The 21,969-nt window shown below is 35.0% G+C and overlaps 1 protein-coding gene across 5 annotated transcripts in view; it reads left to right on the top strand.

The window, feature by feature from the left end:
- The window catches only part of LOC138704929 (peptidyl-prolyl cis-trans isomerase FKBP4-like), a 233,637-nt gene that overhangs the window by 118,902 nt on the left and 92,766 nt on the right, over positions 1 to 21,969 (top strand). For all 5 annotated transcript variants that reach the window (XM_069833355.1, XM_069833352.1, XM_069833351.1 and 2 more), the window contains 2 exons: positions 8,769 to 9,016; positions 10,446 to 10,596. In XM_069833355.1, coding sequence (XP_069689456.1) covers positions 8,769 to 9,016; positions 10,446 to 10,596 — 399 coding nt within the window. The remainder of the gene's footprint in view (positions 1 to 8,768; positions 9,017 to 10,445; positions 10,597 to 21,969) is intronic.

Below are 21,969 nucleotides of genomic sequence, written 5' to 3'. Positions count from 1 at the left end.
CTACAGTTTGCAGCTCTGATTTGATTAGATGTGTCATGCTCTTGTTTAAAACATCTGTCCAATTTTATTGTTCATGAGATAAAACATCTTCTTTGTATGAGCATTTACTTGGTAAGCTTAGAACAAAACTCGCCAGTTTTTTCAATTTGTAACATGAACATGGTTTGATTTTAAACGCATAAGCAGTAATACCCATTTATGGCAAGTATTACCTTCTAAAAAGACTGCACATTTTAATGCATCTCTTGAACAACAAAATTCATCATATAAATCATCATTCACAGCAAAATCAGATATTTAGAACAAAAATTTCTATATTTTGAAAAAATAAGGGAAAAAATGCTAGAAGAGAAGAATAATATGGGAACCTGGAGACTATTAAAAATTAGGGCCAAATACAGGAGATTCCGGGAAATACTGGAGGATTGGCAACCCTACAGGGGTTGCAACTTGCAAGTTCTAAAGAATTGAACGAACTCTCAATGTAGCTTTTACTTTTATAAAAACCACCCTTCTCAGTCACAGATTGCTTGTGACTTATTTGTGACCATGGCTGGCTGTGTACAATAGTCTTCTCTTCCAGGAAATATTATCATTACGACGAAGTGAGGAGAAGCAAATAGAAGCATTTGAAATTTGAATAAGGAGAAGAATAGAACATGTGAAGTGGACAGACAGAAGAAATGACGCTGTGTTGGAAAGAGTGACTGAAGAAAGAATGATGTTGAAACTGATCAGGAAGAGAAAAACAAATTGACTGGGTCACTGGTTGAGAAGAAATTGCCTCCTAAAGGATGCACTGGAAAGACTGGTGAACGGGAGAAGAGTTCGGGGTAGAAGAAGATATCAGATGATAGACGACATTAAGATATATGGATCATATGAGGAGACAAAGAGGGAGGCAGAAAATAGGAAAGATTGGAGAAAGTTGGGTTTGCAGTGAAAGACCTGCTCTTGGGCAGAACACTGAATGAATAAATGAATGTATGAATGAATGAATGTCAGATTTCTTACAATCTGATACTTTCAATTTTTTTTTATATGCTGTCTTCAATTTGCTTGACACTTTTTTGTTGCTGAGACTGACGTTTCTTTTTATTTAATTACTTTCTTGTACTCTTCTTGCTCCTAAACTATTTTGACAAAAGAGCACTGTATGGTATTAAAGACCCCAGTATTTTTTAAATATAGCTTTTCTCTGGTCATCGAGTATTTTTGAGAACACTGAAGTTAACAAATTTTTTTAGACTGAAGGCGATGAAGGGTCTGCTTTTCCACGATTCCGTAGAATGCCTGCTTTTTTTTTTTTCCATTCACTGCGTTTTGCAGATTTTTGCCTTTTATCCCCAAACAGAAAGAAAATCTGCAATATTAATGTACAGTATAGATTAAACTTAAACAAATCTTTCAATAAGAAAGATATACCTCCACATGAAGCAAAAGCTCTCACATTAGAAACCCTGGATACAATATATCCACCAAATGATTGGATTCATGTACCAGACCATGAGGAAGGGGCTGGAGCAGGAGGAACTTACCAATTCTTTTCTTTCTATAAAAGAGTTGGCAAGCATACTACAAATTTTGATGAGGAGATAGATGCTATTTATACACTGCTTCAAAATTTATTCAGTTGAATACACCATTGCAAGAACATAGTCATATTATCAGTCTCTAGAACAGCATCCAGGAAATAGTATCAAAAAATCCAAAAATGGAAAAAATTAAAGAAATACATTCAATAATTAAACAAATTCAAAATCTAAATAAACACATAATTCTTCAGTGGATACCTGCACATTGTGGCATAAATGGGAATGAGAGAGCTGATATGTTGACGAAAAAATGCTCCAAAATTGAACAGAATATAAGTCTAAATCTGTCTTACGAATCTATCAAACGAATCATCAAAAGCAAGACCAACTACAATTACAATATTAAAATATTAGCAGAAAGTGAAAATACCAAATGGAAAAATCTGTTGGAAAACACTATTCTAATCCTTGAACTTCCTAATAAATCTACTGTTGGTATGTTCAGGCTACTCACTGGTCATGATTATTTAAGTAAACATCTTCACGGAATCGGTATACTGACTTCACCAACTTGTCTGTTATGCTGTCAGGAGCAGGAAATGGGTATGGATCATTTGGCAAGCTGCACAGCCCTTCAAATAGCTCAAGACATCACATCGAAATATTGGGAAGCAAGAAGGAGAATGACTTCATTGTTAAATCAAGAGCATTAGATACACACATAGACACAGACGCACACCACCATTTTCACATATTGGACAGCCTAGAATGCCCTTGTGGGAAGGGCGATCAGACAGCTGAGCATCTAATCTTCCAGTGTGCCATTCTCGATAAAGAAAGAAGTGTGTTCAGAAACAACATCCTAAAACTAGGTGGTCAGTGGGCTAACATATTGAGTGAACTAATACTTAAGTATAAGAAACAATATATAGAATTTGTTCAATCTGTAAATTTAAAAAATCTATAACCCCAAAAAGAAGAAAAAGAAAGCAAAGAAAGAAACAGAGTGGTAAATAGTGTATATAGTGTAATAACAACATAACAGAAGTGCAAACAGTAGTCATAGTGAAATAGTGTAACTATATAACACTGGGTATCTCATCTCTTAGTAATACTAGTGATATAGAAGTGTATTGAATGTTTAACAAGGCATAGAGTATTACTAACAATTGTAAATAGTGCAATTAGTGTATTAACAACATTTGCATAGTCATAGTGCAACTGACTAAGAACAGAAGTGTAAGTGTAGTATAAGCGTAAATGGGAAGTGAACTAGCTAAATTGAACCAGACCCAAAGTACAGTGAATGCCATATGTGACATCGACATTTATGTAATAGAAAGCAAAGAAAGAAACAGATTCGTAAATAGTGTATATAGTGTAATAACAACATAACAGAAGTGCAAACAGTACCGGTAGTCATAGTAAAAATAGTGTAACTGTATAATACTGGGTAGCTCATCTCTTAGTAATACTAGTGATATAGAAGTGTATTGAATGTGTAACAAGGCATATAGTATTGCTAACAATTGTAAATAGCACAATTAGTGTATTAACAACATTTGCATAGTCATAGTGCAATTGACTAAGAACAGAAGTGTAAATATAAGTATAAATGGGAAGTGAACTAGCTAATTATGAACCAGACCCAAAGAACAGTGAAGCCATATGTGACATGGACATTAAATCTAATAGTGATTATCTAATAGTAATTTGGAATTGTATTCAACGATCAACAAGGGATGTAGTATTACTAACCTTTTAATGGAACATGCTGTCCAATAAAAAAAAAAAACGCACGCACACACACACACACACACACGAATCTGACTCCATTGGCACACCCAAAGATATGGTTTGGGTGGGGGGGTTGTTTATAATAATCAGTGTCAGAGCAACTTCGCTCTATAATATGTCATTAGGAAAGTTCAGGATAACAGCAAGAGTTTGGAATTGAATGGGTTCCATCAGCTTCTTGTCTATGCAGATGACGTGAATATATTAGGAGAAAATCCACAAACGATCAGGGAAAACACGGAAATTTTACTTGAAGCAAGTAAAGCGATAGGTTTGGAAGTAAATCCCAAAGAGACAAAATATATGATTATGTCTTGTGACCAGAATATTGTACGAAATGGAGATACCTGTTATTATTCGGTTGAGAAGCTTCTGTCAGTCTACTGTCAAAAAATCTGAAAGTTAGAATTTATAAAACAGTTATATTACCGGTTGTTCTGTATGGTTGTGAAACTTGGATTCTCACTTTGAGAGAGGAACAGAGGTTAAGGGTGCTTGAGAATAAGATTCTTAGGAAAATATTTGGGACTAAGAAGGATGAAGTTACAGGAGAATGGAGAAAGTTACACAACGCAGAACTGTACGCATTGTATTCTTCACCTGACATAATTAGGAACATTAAATCCAGACGTTTGAGATGGGCAGGGCATGTAGCACGTATGGGCGAATCCAGAAATGCATGTAGAGTGTTAGTTGGAAGGCCGGAGGCAAAAAAGACCTTTGGGGAGGCCGAGACATAGATGGGAGGATAATATTAAAATGGATTTGAGGGAGTTGGGATATGGTGATAGAGACTGGATTAATCTTGCACAGGATAGAGACTGATGGTGGGCTTATGTGAGGACGGCAATGAACCTCTGGTTTCCATAAAAGCCATAAATAAGTAAGTAAGTGTCATAGAGCAACATTAAAACATTTAAACCGGTATAGCTGTATCCTTATGGATATTTTGAAAAGTACAGACTGTGTCACTGAGATGTGATTGGCTGGTTAGTATAGTTGGAGCTACCAGACACACACTGAATAAAAGTTACAGAACTCCAAACATTATTGAAAGTTCGACCTTTTTTTTTTTTTTTTTAAATAAGTATGTCGATGGTGTTAAACAGCAAACTCGTGTGCAAAATATTCAATTTTGTAGAAGAGCGAAAAAACATTTTAATATCTTGAGAACGAACAAATATCAGACATAAGAGGATATTCAAATATCTTATTGTAAAATTTGTATCCCTGTCTGGACATAAGATGTGTTTGCAAAAGATTCAGAAATATTTTTTTTATAGGGATAATGTGAAACTTCATTTCGTTGGTTTGTTTTACATACAAGGTTGCTGTTAAACATCATCAATATTGTAAAAAGCCCCTTCACACGCAGGCTCGTTTTAAAATCAATCAATCTTCTTAATGTATCCAGCTGTTTGTTGACAACATAAAATCCACTATAGTCCACGTAATCTATTCAGTTGTTGTTTTTCACGAAAAATGAGGGGTATTTTGATCGGTGTTCATTATAGATGCCTGTTGCTAGTAGCCAGAGGTGGGATGTAGTCAATATATACTGCAGGGTTGTGTCTTCTGCAACTGGTACTGATGATTTTAATTTACTTCTTTTGTGGTTTATGGATGGACAGTATAGAAGAATCTCGTTTTAAAATAAATATTTCAAAGATAACATACTTTTCACAATTGTAGATAGCGCTACAGATGTGACAAGACATTAAAATGTTTTTTTCTTTCTCCCTTTCTTGCTTCTTTTCTTGACTTGGGGAGGGGTCTTGAGCCCCCTTTGCCTCCCTCCTGTGGGTGTGCCACTGTCTGACTCATTTGATTACTCAGATAATGTAGAATGTGAAGTAGTCTGCGACGAATAGTTTATATCAGAGTCAGCAATAGAATCATCCCTATCTCCCTCAAATGAACTCTCAACCGAATATTCACAACCTTCTACTTTTTTAACCTTAACAACATGTAATCGAATTCCCAAGTTAAATTCAGTTTGGATTCCAACTGCTTTCCACACTTTATCATCACATTTTCTTTTCATCACTACACCTCTAGATTTCGAAATTTTCTCGGGCTTCCAGCCAGGTTATGAGTTGGTGATCCACTGACATTTCGAGGATGTTCATCTTCCTCATCTTCAGGGTTAAATGATATCGAGGGGTACCCAGCTCCTTAATTTATAGTGCCAAAGGGAGGGGGCAGCCGAGGAGCTGTGCGCTGATTGGCTCTTATTGGTGCGGACCGTGGCGCGAACGCGGCCGACGTGTCGTCTTGCTTTGTGCTTTTCGCTGATTGACCGCAGGTCTCACGATGGGCTCGGCGGACGAGTTCTTATGTGTCCTCCACTGATGATGGCCCGTCGTCTGGGCGTTGAGAAATTTAATAGCCGGTGCCCACGCCGCGCTTAGTTGGAGATCTGAGTCCCGATTCAGGTTACCGCGTTCCGCCGCTATGGCCAAGGTTTCCTTTACTCTTCTATCCCAGTAGCCCGAACACTTCGCTTGACAGCTTGAACGTCCATGGGCAGTGTGTCACATCTGCACATTGTATAGTATTACGATAATGAGATAAGAAACCAACTCCTATCAATGTACGATTCAATTTTGATTTCAATTTATTAAAAACATTGTTGTTTCCTCTTCTAGAACCTCCACCAAGTGGTTTCTGCCCATATGTAATGCCTACTATTTCCTCCACTTCTAGTGACCTGTCTAGATCTAAGGTGTCTTCTCGTAAACGTTGAACAGTAAAAACTTAAATTGTACAATGTATAAATAAAGTGAGATGGGTTATGCTGATAAGTCATGAACAGGAATGAGTAGTGTGCTTCCCCCCCCCCCCCTCCCATATAAACATTAGTTGAAATTTCCTACCTACATAACTGTAGAGAACTGGAAAGAAATGTGTTCTCAGAGGTATTATATAATTTTGCTCTGTATGTTTTATTATATGAATCGTTTAATGATGTTGAATCAATTACGCATGACTTAGTGGATTTAAAGATATTTTATAACTAAATTAATGGGATAATAAAATTGATCATTTATTAATGTATTGTTCTTGTGATTGTTCTTGCTCACTGGTATTGTGGATTACTTCCAATCTGCGAGCTGCCAGTTAAAATGATGTTGACACCATCATTCGAAACAACCACACACACAAGCAAATATTTATTGTAACTCAGCAATTAACACTATTCAGGCTCGTTTTCATAGTTATGTCCACCTTTATTACGTATCATATTATGTACTTATATTATTGACCACATTCTTGCATGTATCAGTATTAGTCATTTTATGAGAGTTCTTTTCACTATGAAAGTAGTCTGCATTTGAATGATGTTTTTAATTGGAACCAAATTAAGTACGCCATCATTTCCCTTAAACTTAGGTTCGAAAACTTTAAATAAATATTTGGAAAATTTGTATCAGCTTCTTTTGTTTCTGGCTAAATGGAAGAGAAGGCCTGATGGCCTTAACTTCGCCAGAATAAATAAATAATAATAATAATAATAATAATAATAATAATTATTATTATTATTATTACTTACTTACTTTTAAGGAACCCGGAGGTTCATTGCCGCCCTCACATAAGCCCGCCATTGGTCCCTATCCTGAGCAAGATTAATCCAGTCTCTATCATCATATCCCACTTCCCTCAAATCCATTTTAATATTATCTTTCCATCTACGTCTCGGCCTTCCCAAAGGTCTTTTTCCCTCAGGCCTCCCAACTAACACTCTATATGCATTTCTGAATTCGCCCATACGTGCTACATGCCCTGCCCATCTCAAACGTCTGGATTTAATGTTCCTAATTATGTCAGGTGAAGAATACAATGCGTGCAGTTCTGTGTTATGTAACTTTCTCCATTGTCCTGTAACTTCATCCCTCTTAGCCCTAAATATTTTTCTAAGCACCTTATTCTCAAACACCCTTAACCTATGTGTTCGCATAGGCTTCTGCGGCTGGTGTACATGGTGTGTGGATAAGCTTCAGGGCTTCTACCGCGTTGTCTTTGTGTTATTGGCTGACGTTTCGACCGTTGTGTTGTGGCCATCTTCAGAGCAGTTGTTGGATAAGGAAATAGTCTGCCAGCTCTTATATATATAGTAATCTCGATGGGGGGAGTAATTGCTGAGATAGGTCGTAGGTTCTCCTTCTGGCATCTGATTGGTCCTACGTGGTCCAATCCAGTTGAGGTCTGTATGAAGGGGAGTATTCATATTAAATACTGGCTCTTATAAGGTCCGTGCCGGACATCGGGCACGGTATCAAGGTCACTCTTTCGGACCTTATGAGGGCCAGTATTTAATATGAATACTCCCCTTCATACAGACCTCAACCGGATTGGACCACTTATGACCAATCAGATGCCAGAAGGAGAACCTACGACCTATCACAGCAATTACTCCCCTCATCAAGACTACTATATATATAAGAGCTGGCAGACTATTTCCTTATCCAACAACTGCTCTGAAGATGGCCACAACACAGCGGTCGAAACGTCAGCCAATAACACCAAGACAACACAGTAGAAGCCCTGAAGCTTATCCACACACCACCCTTAACCTATGTTCCTCTCTCAAAGTGAGAGTCCAAGTTTCACAACCATAAAGAACAACCGGTAATATAACTGTTTTATAAATTCTAACATTCAGATTTTTTGTCAACAGACTGGATGATAAAAGCTTCTCAATCGAATAATAACAGGCATTTCCCATATTTATTCTGTGATTAATTTCCTCCCGAGTATCATTTATATTTGTTACTGTTGCTCCCAGGTATTTGAATTTTTCCACGTCTTCAAAGGATAAATTTCCAATTTTTATATTTCCATTTCGTACAATATTCTCGTCACGAGACATAATCATATACTTTGTCTTTTCGGGATTTACCTCCAAACCTATTTCTTTACTTGCTTTAAGTAAAATTCCCTTATTTTCCCTAATCATTTGTCGATTTTCTCCTAACATATTCACGATTATTATTATTATTATTATTATTATTATTATTATTATTATTATAAATTCAAATCATATTCAATACTGTATAAGATTTCATAAAAAGAGAGTAAAAATAAGACGTAGTTCATTTTTCTAGTAGATGTTTTAAAAATATTTAGCAACTGCAGAAGGGAGTAGTCAGAATAGCAGAAGTACCATCCAAAAGATTGATTTAAATAAAGTAATAGCGAATTTTGAGACAATTTTAATCATAAGATTGGTTTAAAGAAAGTAACGGCGAATTTTGAGAAGCAATTTTAATCATATGTTGACTTTACATTGCTGTTGCATGCTGTAATATGTGACATGCTTAAAGTATATGCTGTAATATGTGACATGCTTGTAACGTTTCACTAACATTCATTGGTGAACAATAGTTGCGTGAACTGTGTCAACTTGTATTTTAATTGTGGTTTATTGATTTCTAGTAAAACTTGTTGGAAAGCATGGAAGTAATGTATTTGAGGAGCGAGAAGTAAGTTTCCCATTGGGAGAAGGTTGTGAATTTGGAATTTGTGAAGGTCTTGAAAGAGCTCTAGAAAAATTCAAGAAAGGAGAGAAATCTCGAATTTTATTGAAATCAAAATATGCTTTTAAATCAGAAGGAAAACCAGAACTAGAAATTCCACCAAATGCTGATATTGAATATGAAGTTGAATTAAAGAACTTCGAGAAGGTAAGTCTGTCTCATATTTGTAATGATGTAAGATTGGTCTGTAGTTCAGTCAGAACAGTCAATTTCATTCAGCAGTCACTTAAGTAAACAGTTTTATCTTTTTTAACTTATTTAATTTCACTAAAGCTCGTATAAATATTCCCTCAATTTATTCAGTCATCCCCGACCACCATCAGCAACCAGATAACTTCTATATACCATATTCATCTCTTCTCGTGGCCATCTTGCTCTGAATAGTGTATCCATATATACATAATACCATATTATGAAACTTCAATTCTTCATATTACAGAAACTGTTAAAATTCTTTCTAAGAAATGCAGGCTTGGCAGTAGAATTGGAAGTGATTAAATGTTGTTGTACTACTTATGGTATATCACTTACAATGTGACTTGAAGCTTTGTTCTGTTAACTGTTTGTAGTGCATGAGGATACTGGTAATGAATGTACTTTAATAATAATCCGTGGCGCTACAGCCCACGAAGGGCCAAGAACGACCAGCCGGTTGCTGGCCTCATGCCGAAGCAGAGGTGGACGATCATCCAACCAGAATGGAGATATCGTGTGGTTAGCACGATGAGCCCCCCAGCTGTTATAGCTGGTTTGCTTAACCGGATTTCACTACCTATCGTAGCTCCCCAAGTGCATCACGATGCTGGGTGCACACCGGTCCCATACACTGGCCGAAATTTTATGAGAAAATTTCTTCCCCCATGAGGACTCGAACCAGCGCGCATTCCGTAACGCGAGTCCTAGGCAGGATGCCTTAGACCGCAGCGCCACGGCACAGGACTAATATACTTTATCTACCTATATATAAATTTGTTAATCTTTTCATAACAGTGAATAAGATAGTATGATCCAAGAAACTGAACAGAATGCTTCTTGATTCAGAGGACATTGTTGTTTCTAGGACACATCATTCATTAGCTAGAAAATGGAAAAACAATGACTGGAAATAAGTGTATAAATATGAGATTCGACTGAGAAATTTTTTTGTACATACTTCACTTTCCACATTCCAAGAATTGCTTTATCATAATTTAGCTTTACCTATGTTAACAGCCATTTTTCTAGAAGAATGTCTCGTAACCATTTGAAATGGGTCACTATTGATTATTATTACTAACTGAAACCTTAAACAGTGTTGTAAACATAATAAGATTTATTATTCATAAATTCTACTAATGACTTATTTTCACTATCTAAAATTAATATTTGAAATGATTTCATAATCAGGCTTTGAAGTACGAGTAGTTCTCCAGAAATGGATGTGACCATTTATGAAATTACTATTTCCTGAGTCGATTTCTCATATTTGCATTTTTGCAACAGCAGACACAAATTTTTTTACAATATAGATAAGGATATTAATTCTGAAAGAAGGGTTCTTTTTTCCCATGATAATAATTTGTGTTCTTTTTGTTAGGCAAAAGATTGTTGGTCTTTGGATAGTAAAGAGAAACTTGAACAAGCGAGGTTCTTCAAAGAAAAAGGAACTACTTATTTTAAGAAAGAAAAATATGCATTAGCATTGAAGATGTATAAGAAGCTTATAAGTTTTACGGAGTTTGATACAGGTAAAGTACATTGTATACACTTCTGACTTCTTTCTTTTAATAGAGTCCGAATTCTGTGTTTTTATTATACATTTCAGTCTTTGAAAAATGTATATAATTATTTGTAAAGAAATGCTTTCTATAGATCGTCGTCATCATCATCTTCATCATCATTGTCATCGTCAACATCATCATCTTATGTAAGTCCATTATTACTTCTCCTCAAGCGTGTTTCTCATGACCTATTTAGATCTACAGCAACATATTCCTTTCTTATTACTCGAATATGATTTAGTGTCAGTTTTCTCGTTAATTGGTGAGAATGTCATATTAAGATTATCTGAAGATATGTGTTTATAAATTATTAGCAGTATAGAAAGACTTCGGTCTGTCCCCTCGGAATTTAACTCATGGGTATGATAATAAGCTAAAATGTAAAGCTTAATCCTGACTATATTAGGCTTTCATTTAAAAACATTCCAAACTAAGCAACTATTTATTTCAATTTAATTTAATTTAACACATAAATTTAGATATTATAGGGGACACTTAAAACCTGTTTTAATTGTATTTTAGGTTTCACACCCTCACTCCACACTCTCCTTTTGAAATTTCAAATGGCACCCCTTTATCATGATACTTAATGATGATACTTATTGTCAGTTTGTTGTTGTTGTTTTCTAATTCCAGGCATTTGACAATAAAGTCATTTGGCCTCTTGCACTCCAATATTGTCATGGTCACTCACTGAAGCACAGATTTTGAGGTGTTTCGAATCCATTTCTTGATTTGAATTGCACAATGGGCAGTTAGGGGACTGATATATTCCAATTCTGTGCAGGAATTTGGGCAAACAGTCATGGCCCGTTGCCAATCTAAATGCAGCTACAGATGATTTGCATGGTAAATTGGGAATTAACTGTGAATTATGATGCAGAGAGTTCCATTTCTTCCCTTGAGATTGTGTTATCAAATTTTGTTTGTTGAAGTCTAAGTATGTAGATTTAATAAATCTTTTCACAGAGTAATATGTAGAATTAGTAACAGGTCTGTAAGTAACAGTGTTGCCTTTCTTTGCTAAAACATCCGCATTCTTGTTTCCCAGGATTCCACAATGGGATGGTATCCATTGGAATACAATTCTTTTATTGAGTGTTATTAATTGAGAGAGCATTTTAGTTATTTCTACTGTTTGAGATGAAGGTGTGTGTCTAGAGACTATTGATAGAATAGCTGCTTGGAGTCTGACAATATAACTGCATTCTTAAATTTATTGATATGGCATAGAAGATTCCTGTCAGTTTGTTGTAGGATGAAAACACAGTTTATTTGGGTAATTTTTCTAAATTATATAATTATTTAAATATGCTAAATTAAATGTTCAATATGTGCTTCATTGTTGGCTGCACAGTAATACAGCCTATTTCAGAACTCCTTTACACAGCGTTGCCATAGTATCAAATCCATACATAAATAACATAAATCCGAACTTCGGCTTTTATTATCATCTATCTTGTTTAAAATTTTTAAAGAATAGGTTTATAATACTGTTTGCGCAACTTATCTAGGCAGCTGGGTTTCCTAGTTCTCTCTCACTGCCCTGTAGCTGTCTGCTAGCTACCTGACTGTTGCTGCAGCAATTGCACGTACAGTTACAAAAACATAATTCGGTATTTATTTTCAGTGCATTCCATTGGATATGGTAGGTGAAAGTGTGTGGATTCACAAAATAACAAATATAAATAAATTAAATTTTCTTTGTCTGTGTACATTACAGTATAATCACAACTCCAATTATTACAATTCGTATCTGACCATGAACTATTGATGGTACGCGATACATAACGTCTTTCAAGTAGAAGAGCTATAATTCTGTAGTTGTTGGGTTTCCAAAAAACTTCACTTTCACACACAGTCATTATTATCCACATTCTTCTTCTTCTTCTTCTTCTTCTTCTTCCTCCTCCTCCTCCTCCTCCTCCTCCTCCTCTTCCGCTTCATCATCATCATCATCATCATCATCATCATCACCACCACTGCTGGTGTTGTCTAGACGTATTATAAATTCATCAATGGTGTCCTCCATTATTGCGCCATTTTTCCAATAGTCCTGTTCGAGATGCACCACATGACTGCAGAAGCCTGCTCAGCCTTCATTCGTCACCTGATCAACAGCTGCTCTAGTCGTCTCCTGTAGGTCTTCAGTGACAGGTCTCCAGCAGGATTCTTTTCACGAACGTAGTGCTTAATCTTGGACCATGTCAGCTCTATGCAATTGAGATCACACATGTATGGTGGGAGCCGAAGTACTGAATGACCATGCTGTTTCAGAAGCTGGTCGACTCTATTTCTCTACTGGTTTGTGTGTGTTAATTAAGTCTATCAAATCATATTTTCTCATAGACGACGAAACAGGCATGCCTTTCTTATCGAGCCATGATATCATGTCCTACTTGATAGCATATTTCGTTAGTAAAAAATAGTAACTATGTTGCCATTACTTTTCGAATGCCCTAGTATTTAAAAAAAATTCACGAATTAATGTAATTGTGTTAACCTACCTCTTCTTTCAGTCTCGTTAGGATGTTGTGCATCTTTCCTTATTGTGAGTATGGATCTAGGACTTACACCTGTATATCTGGCAGCTCTCTCAGTCTCCTTATTAATATTTATTGTTAGACATTTCCCTTTCGCCTCTTGATCACAACAAACAACCACTGATCTCATTATCTCCCTCTTCTTACTGTGTATAACCTTGTTGCATCTCGTATTACTACTGGCCATTGCATAAATATATCTCCACAGAACAATATCTGAAATAATATCAGAATTGCAACTGAGCAGAGCATAGGTTATTATGAAGCTAAGAAAAAGAAACTGTGGTTTGATGAAGATTGTTCCATGGTAGTAGAAAGAAGGAAACAGGCAAAATTGATATTCTTACAGGATCCAGTTGAGATGAATAGAAATAATTATTTCAATGAAAGATGGGAAGCAAGTTGTACAGTTAGGAATAAAAAGACAGATTACTTGAAGGAAAAACTGAATGAGGTAGAAACAAATAGTAAGTATAAAAACATTCGAGATATATATAAGGGTATAAAGGAATTTAAGAATGGATATCAGGCAAGGGTAAATGTGATCAAGGATGAGAATGGGACTTGATTGCAGACTCTCATTCAATCCTGAACAGATGGAAAAACTACTTTGGACAACTGCTAAATGTACATAGGCCAAATAGAAATGATTGGGACGAAATTCAAATACTAAATACTGAGCCATTTATACCTGAACCCACACTTTCTGAAGTCGGAATTGCGATAGAAAATCTGAAAAAGTACAAGACTCCAGGTATCGGTCAAATCCTTTATTACAATTTAAAATCTGTACCAAATTAACTCGACTTTTTTTTTTACTGTGCTACTGGATTCTATATAAAATCGCGACCTCTTAAAAGCAACCTCTTCTAACTAATGTATGAAGTTATGAGATGCCACACTGAAGTAAGATGCTTGTCTCGAGAAAGAGTGTTGACACATTTAATGGAATAGCATGCAGAGAAGCAGTATTTTTATGGACCATTATGCTCTACTGGTGACAGGTTTAAATGATGACGACTGGGTGTGCAAACTGGCGTACCTATCTGTCTGACATTTACAGCAAACAAACAAAATGAATGAAAGCAAATGCCAAAGTGTCTTCTTTTAAGAGGAAATTTATGTATTGGCTGGAGTGCATGGAGAAGTTAGCATATGACTCTGTTTGAAGAAATAAATTATTACTAAAACTCCAGAAATTAGGTATCTCCAGCAATATGTTCAGATGGATATCAGAATTCCTCAGTCAACGATTCATTGCCACTAAATTCAATAACTCACTTTCTAGTTACAGACAAACATATTGAGGTCTACCTCAGGCCGCTGTCCTCAGCACAACTTTATTCAATATTTATATAAATGACTTATCCTCCCTATTAGAGGAATCAAACATGAAAACAGCACTATTTGCAGATGATATAGTTTTGTGGACTTCCGGATCTTACAGACATAGAGACAAAATTCAAAATTCTGCTCTTAAAGCTCTAAATCAACTACATGAATGGAATACATCAAATTTGATGACACTCAATTTAAGCAAAAGTAACTACCAAATATTTTCACTTGGTAAAAAGGAAAGAGAATTCAATATCCAATACAATGGCCAACACCTTCCTAGGACTTATGAATCCAAATATCTTGGAGTTATTTTCGATAGTAAGTTAACATGGAGCAACCATTTGAAATACATTTCTGAAAAAGCTCGTAAAAGATTCTCCCTTCTAAAAAGACTAGCAGGAAAGAAATGGGGATGCTCTAGGAATACTTTGAACACTACATACAAAATGTTTATACAGCCAGTGCTGACATACTGCGGAGAAATTTTAATTACTTCACCTTTCATAAACGACATAGAATATGTTCAAAACCAAGCTCTCAGACTCATTACTGGTGGAATCAAAACAACTCCAATAGATTCTATGAGATTCCTCACTAATATTAACAGCATCAAAATGATAATAGAAGAAAAAGCACTGATTCAATATGAAAAACTTATCAGATTACTAGGAAACAATTGGCATTCATACAGTCCTCTCTGTAGATTGAAAACTCAAAAAAGTTTCATATCCATTGTTCAAGAATTAAAACAGAAAATCAATGTCCCGAATTTAAAAGAAAACTTACAAATTATACCAAACCTTTTAACTCTATTAAATATAGAATATAATCTAAATTTAACAGAAGAAATACTGAAATCAGATTTAAACACTGAAATACTGAAACAATTGTCTTCAGAGACAATTAATATTAGGTACTCTCCACAAAACTGGCTTCATTTATACACCGACGGATCCTTGATCTCCAGAGAACAAGGTGCCGGTGCAGGTGTTACGTGCTGTCTCTTCTCACTTTATAGATCTCTTGGATATGGAACAACAAGTTTTGATGGTGAAATCATTGCAATAAGGGAAAGTCTCAGGAATCTTCTATGCCACATCAATAAATTTAGGAATGCAGTTATATTGTCAGACTCCAAAGCAGCTATTCTATCAATAGTCTCTAAACACACACCTTCATCTCAAACAGCAGAAATAACTAAAATGCTCTCTCAATTAATATCACTCAATAAAAGAATTGTATTCCAATGGATACCATCCCATTGTGGAATCCTGGGAATCGAGAATGCAGATGCTTTAGCAAAGAAGGGCAGCACTGCTACTTACAGACCTGTTAATAAATCTACGTATTACTCTGTGAAAAGATTTATTAAATCTACATACTTAGACTTCAACAAACAAAATTTGATAACACAATCCCAAGGGAAAAAATGGAACTCTCTGCACTAAAATCCACAGTTAATTCCCGATTTACCATGAAAATCGTCTGTAGCTGCATTTAGATTGGCAACAGGCCATGATTGTTTGGCCAAACACCTGCATAGAATTGGAATATATCAGTCCCCTAACTGCCCATTGTGCAACTCAAACCAAGAAATGGATTCGGAACACCTCAAAATCTGTGCTTCAGTGGCTGGTCATGATAATATCTTTGAAAAAAATAGGAGTGCAAGAGGTCAAATGACTTTATTGTCAAACGCCTGGCATTAGAAAACAACAACAACATTTATCTCCCTTTTTGTATATTGGTTTTACTATTGAATATTTGAGTCTTTCTGGAAAAATACCAAATTGCATTTACAAATTGCATAGATAGTTTAACGGAGGGGATATTATTTCAGAACAAGCTTTCAGAACTTTACTTGGAATTTCATCATATCCAGAGGAATATTTTGTTTTTAGTTGTTTTATCACATGCATGATTTCTGCTGCTGTAGTGGGAATAAATTTGAGACCTAAAAACTCAGTGTTAAATGCATCAGTTAGGTCGTTAGTGCAGCATCTTCTGCACAATCTTGAATGTTTAAGTTCTGAATAATATTTATATAGAAGTCGTTAAAATGATTTCCAATTGATTTTGGGTTATCTATTTTACAATCATTGATTTTAATACAAGTAATATTTTCATTCTTTGAATATCAATTAATTTCATTTTTAATAATATCCCTAATAGTTTTAATCTTATTATCTGAATTTTGTATTTTTTCATTCAGATACATTTTCTTTGCATCTTTTATAACTTTTGACAAAGTTTTACAGTAATTCTTGCAGTAATTAAGAACATGAGGATCGTCACTATTCCTACTTATTAAATATAGATTCCTTTTTGTAACATATGATATTTTAATTCCCTGAGTTATCCACATGTTTTTACTTTTACATTTTTTCACCACCTTGACTGGAAAACATTCATTGAAATAATTCGTAAATGTAGTGAAAAATGCATTACATTTAGTATTAATATCAATGGTATCGGTACTATATATATTTTCCCAAGATTCATTTTGTAGACATGTTTTTAAATGATGAAGAGGTTCACCATAACAATACTGTACTGCAGAATTACTTGTTATAAATATCACTACAGAAAACAATATTTCAGAATGTAAATTATGCAAAGAAAAAATAAAAAATCTAAACAAAGAAAACTATCGACATATAATAAGTATGAGGGTGTAATAGTACATTATGCAACGAGCCTATAATGATAGTAATTAAGACGCAAGTATGGATGTTTATGAAACGAGCGCAAGCGACTTTTTATGCTCGACCATATTTCTAACTTGAAATTATTCAGATGTATACATTTTATTTGTATCTGACAAGATCGGAAGTGACCTTGTTCTAGGTCGTGAATTGTGAGATGTGCGCAGACGCGAAAGTATTGATTTTTTCCGAGGAACAATAATGTCATTGACCTTGATGTAATCCCGTTAAACTTGATATAACCTTGATTATTGAATTCGACATTGAAAAACGAGATGACAAATTGAATTTATTTGAATATTATTTACAATTAACGCTAATTACTATAGTAACAGAACATAACCTTCTGCGACAGTATTGGATTTCCAGCCTCTGTGACTTTTCGCTAATTCTCTTTCGATTGCATATCCTAGAATAATCTATACTTGCGGTTTTATAACGGTACAAAGCTGACTTGTCATTGGCTGAACACCTGTAAGCTGGGTTGTCATTGGCTGAACACCTGTACTTTAATGAGTAGGTGTACTTTAATGACTTGCATTAAAGGACTGCTACCAGGTGTATAATTACTACATTTCGGCATGGTCGAGCATAATAATATAGTTAGGTCAAATATAAAGAGCTATGAAAAAGTAGAAACATACCTTTAAAATAATATGTAACAAAACACATCATTACCTATTAAGTATGTGCCATTTAGCATAAACTCAATGCACTTTAAATCCTGTAAATAAGAGGGAAAAGAATCATGTTTATAACTAATTACAAAAAATAAAATTAAATAACAAACAATACTTGAAAACCAACAGATTGAGTGTGTGCTTCTTCAAATAATATATGGTTCTGACATATTGTAGCAGACATTCTGAGTCTTCAACAGAAGTACAACACTTCTGGTGGGATCATAAAATAGGTGTTTACAATTGATCACCACCTTTAAAATTAGGGTATTTTCCTAGTACCCGGTACTCGTTACATAGACCACTCTTACACTAAACCCGGAGTAATTTAAGCTTATTAATCAAATAAATGATTCTACTTACTCTTTTTTATATGCTCACCTGTATGTAATTTCTATTTTATACATATTTCATTGTTATTTTCCATCCGAAGATCATTAAGAACGATGAATATTACTTAATATCTCCTGTCTTTCTTCAAATAGTGTTTATATGCCATGTTAAATTTCATTTGTTTTCATAAGTTAACAATTGTGCACATTGGGAGCAACATATAAGAAATTATTTTCCTACACAATCCATGCTATATTCACGTTGTTTTGAAATGATTAATCGAAGATGGTTTGCTTATTGTTTATTACACGCACATTTGTATGTAATTTCTATTCCATACTTTTTTTTCTATCCCACGATCATTAAGAATGGTGAATATTATTCATGCTTGTTTCCTGTATTTCTTAAAATAATGTTATGTGGCATGTTAGTTTTTATTTGTCGTTATTTACGTAGAAATGATGCGCCAAAAATAATAATAATTTCGTACACACTCCACATCCTGTATATTCACATTTGTTTTTTCAGTGATTTATTAAAGAATGTACCGGTACCTTCAACTCAAATGTGATGGACTGGTTAATTATTATAAATTAATTGCATGAAGGTTTGGGGGCCAAGTCCCCAAGAACACTTCATAAAATATAAGTCGTACCTTCAACCCAAAGGTGATGGACCAGTTAATTACTATAAATTAATTGCACGAAGGTTTGGGGACTAAGTCCCCAACAGGGGTTTTAGGGGGCGGAGCCCCCTAAAACAAGAAAGAACACATCATAAGATATAACTCGTACCTTCAACCCAAAGGTGATGGACTGGTTTATTAGGCTACTATAATTAATTGTATGAGGGTTTGGGGACTAAGTCCCCAACAGGAGTTTTTAGGGGGCTGAAAGAACACATTATAAAATGTAACTCCTACCTTCAACTCAAATGTAATGGACCGGTTAATTACTATATATTAATTGCATGAAGGTTTGGGGGCCAAGTCCCCAAGAGGGGTTTTAGGGGGCGGAGCCCCTAAAGCAAGAAAGAACACATCATAAAATATAAGTCGGGGTGTCGGGCACTGAAAAGTACCTTTTGGAAAGCATGGTGATGCGCATTTGATAAACGCAGTGTACGTACTTGCTAATAATCCTTTTTTATTTGTCATTATTTACGTAAAAATGATGCGCCAAAAAATAATAATAATTTCGTACTCCATTTCCTATATTCACATTTCTTTTTCAGTGATTTATTAAAGAATGTACCAGTATTTAAAAGGCTAAATTAGAAACATGTTACATAAATCACCCTTGTGCCAAAAGAGAATGCTCCCCGGACCAAATTGTCGTATTTTGCAGTGGTCGTCAATACTCGCTGAAATGGGTAATAATATAATTATGTTGTACGTAGCAAGATCGATTATTCAATTGATAGGATATTTTATGAGGTCACGACTGAGATATCTATTGTCAATTGCTTTTATTTGTCAGAAGGCCTTGACTGACGGGTATATAAGGACTGGCGTTCTTAGTGGTGGAGGTCGGTGTTTGGGATGGCCCACAAGCAACAAGTTATACTAAATATGTTAAACATAAAAACGACCTGTGTAACGAGTACTGGGTACTAGGAAATTACCAAAATTAGTTAAGGAACTTAATTGATACATATACCCAGGTAGCAGGTGAGATCTTACAACTTCGCTGGAACATTTCTGTTAGACCACAAACCACAAGTAACAGTATAAAAATGTAGTAGATAATTTGTATAAACAAAAGCCACCCTAAATAAGGGTTCGATAGATCGGCCTACTAATCAATTCATAAAGAATAATAAGTAAACAAAACAATTTTGTGACACTTGGAAAGAAAAAAAAAAACATTAAGATAAGAAAACATAGGAAATCATTTACAATAAAAATTTTGTTGGGTACAAATGATTACTAATTATAGCTAAGGATGATTTTAACACGTGAGATCCTATGGCATCAATCGTTGCATCAGAAATTTTATATTATTTAAGTTGATGTAAAGTTTCACATGTGATCGTGCCATGGGCACCGAACATGAGCCCAAAAACTGTCCAATGTGTGATGTGGTATTGTGCTCCAAGATGCTGACAACAAGGCTCATAGATGACTTGTTTTTCACGACATGCTCATGCATCTCGAAATGGAGAATTATTTCATATCTAGAAAGTTGTCAATCACTTTGTAATCATTAACTGTAAAAATTGCCAAAGAGTTTATAATACATAAACAATTATGTAATATTTGTTACGAATGCGAACATAATTTCATTGACATACACTTATGTTATAAGATTCATTTATATTGAAGATCGACATTAACACAAACACATGCTTTTGTATTTTAGGCCTCTGCTTGACAGTTATTTACAATGTTACCAACCCAAGACTCCGGCTTTCTCTATAGATGGCTCTGAATTTAAGTCCTCATTCACAATGGAAATTTCTTGTTGTCGTAAGATCATGAAATATATCCGTAAACAGATGACTGCAGTCACAAAGAAGAATCGCATGAAAGTGCAATCGAATATTTTATGTTCATATAAAAGAATTGTAAATGTGAGTTGTTTATTTGTTCCATATGGCTGGCCACTACAAATTAGTATTTAGCCTAGATACGATTAATATTATTGTTTAGCTATAATGTTGCGAATATGATAAAATAAATGAACAAAATATTGTCGGACCATCGGATCTATGCCCCTTCAGCGCTGTCGTCGTTCTTGGAAAAGTTAACGCCTCTACTCACCCCATTACACCCGTTTCTCTCCCATTACGTCAAACAGCAGACCACGAACCTTGCCAAATAAGGATGTTGCCAAACTTCCGCCAAACAGTGTCATGTCTCTTGAATATTGCTTATAATAATGTAAGGTTAATTATTACTTATTCATAATTTAATTTAAGTAGGTGTAATGACGCTGATTGACTTATGCAAAATGCTATTACTTGCTTAATAATATTTCTTTCACCATTCCGTGCTACAGTATTCATGTTGAGTTGACAACACTGGATTGCAAGTGCAAATAAACTGTCCCGTAAGAAGGCTCAAAATTGTGAGTAGTGGGGGAGAGAAAGAGAGAGGGATAGAAAAGAGAGAAATATGAATACAGGGAGAGAAATGAATTGCCGAGGCTGAAAAGGAATTAAGGTTCAGTTCGCATATCTTACGGGGGCACAGATCCGATGGTCGGACTATACATATCCTTGCATTTCATGTTAACGGCGATTGTCTTCCATATACCTATTTTTCTTTAGCATATTAGCTTTATATGATGTCGTTTATCATACAGACAGTGGTATGACTGAAAGAGAATTAATATTGCATCAAATGATGCCATTTTATTTTATTTATTTCTTCCAGCATTCTCCAAGCTTGAAGTTTGCAAACTTCTGTGTTCTCATTATCATTCACTTCTAATGTTAACATTTACGAAAATCATTGATTATTGTGCATGGTTACATTAAATAACCTGACAACAAGCTTTGACATTCACTTCTACTTTTCATTTTCGTTTAGACGGTCATGAAATCGTGACCATGAATAAAACAGCTGTGATTCCATGGATACTTAATTCTTAATGGTTCTGACTTTAGACGGCCATGAATCGTGATTTTATAACCACACAAACTTGAAATATTTATTTAATGTAAATTTGTGCTATTGTAGAAAAACATTGTATGATACACATTCGTAAAGCTTCTTTTTGGCCCTCGTGTGTTCGCCTT

The sequence above is a fragment of the Periplaneta americana genome, chromosome 8 (assembly GCF_040183065.1).
Source record: "Periplaneta americana isolate PAMFEO1 chromosome 8, P.americana_PAMFEO1_priV1, whole genome shotgun sequence".
Classification (NCBI taxonomy): domain Eukaryota; kingdom Metazoa; phylum Arthropoda; class Insecta; order Blattodea; family Blattidae; genus Periplaneta; species Periplaneta americana.
The sequence above is the reverse complement of the archived record's forward strand: the minus strand, read 5'-3'. Positions and strand labels throughout refer to the sequence as shown.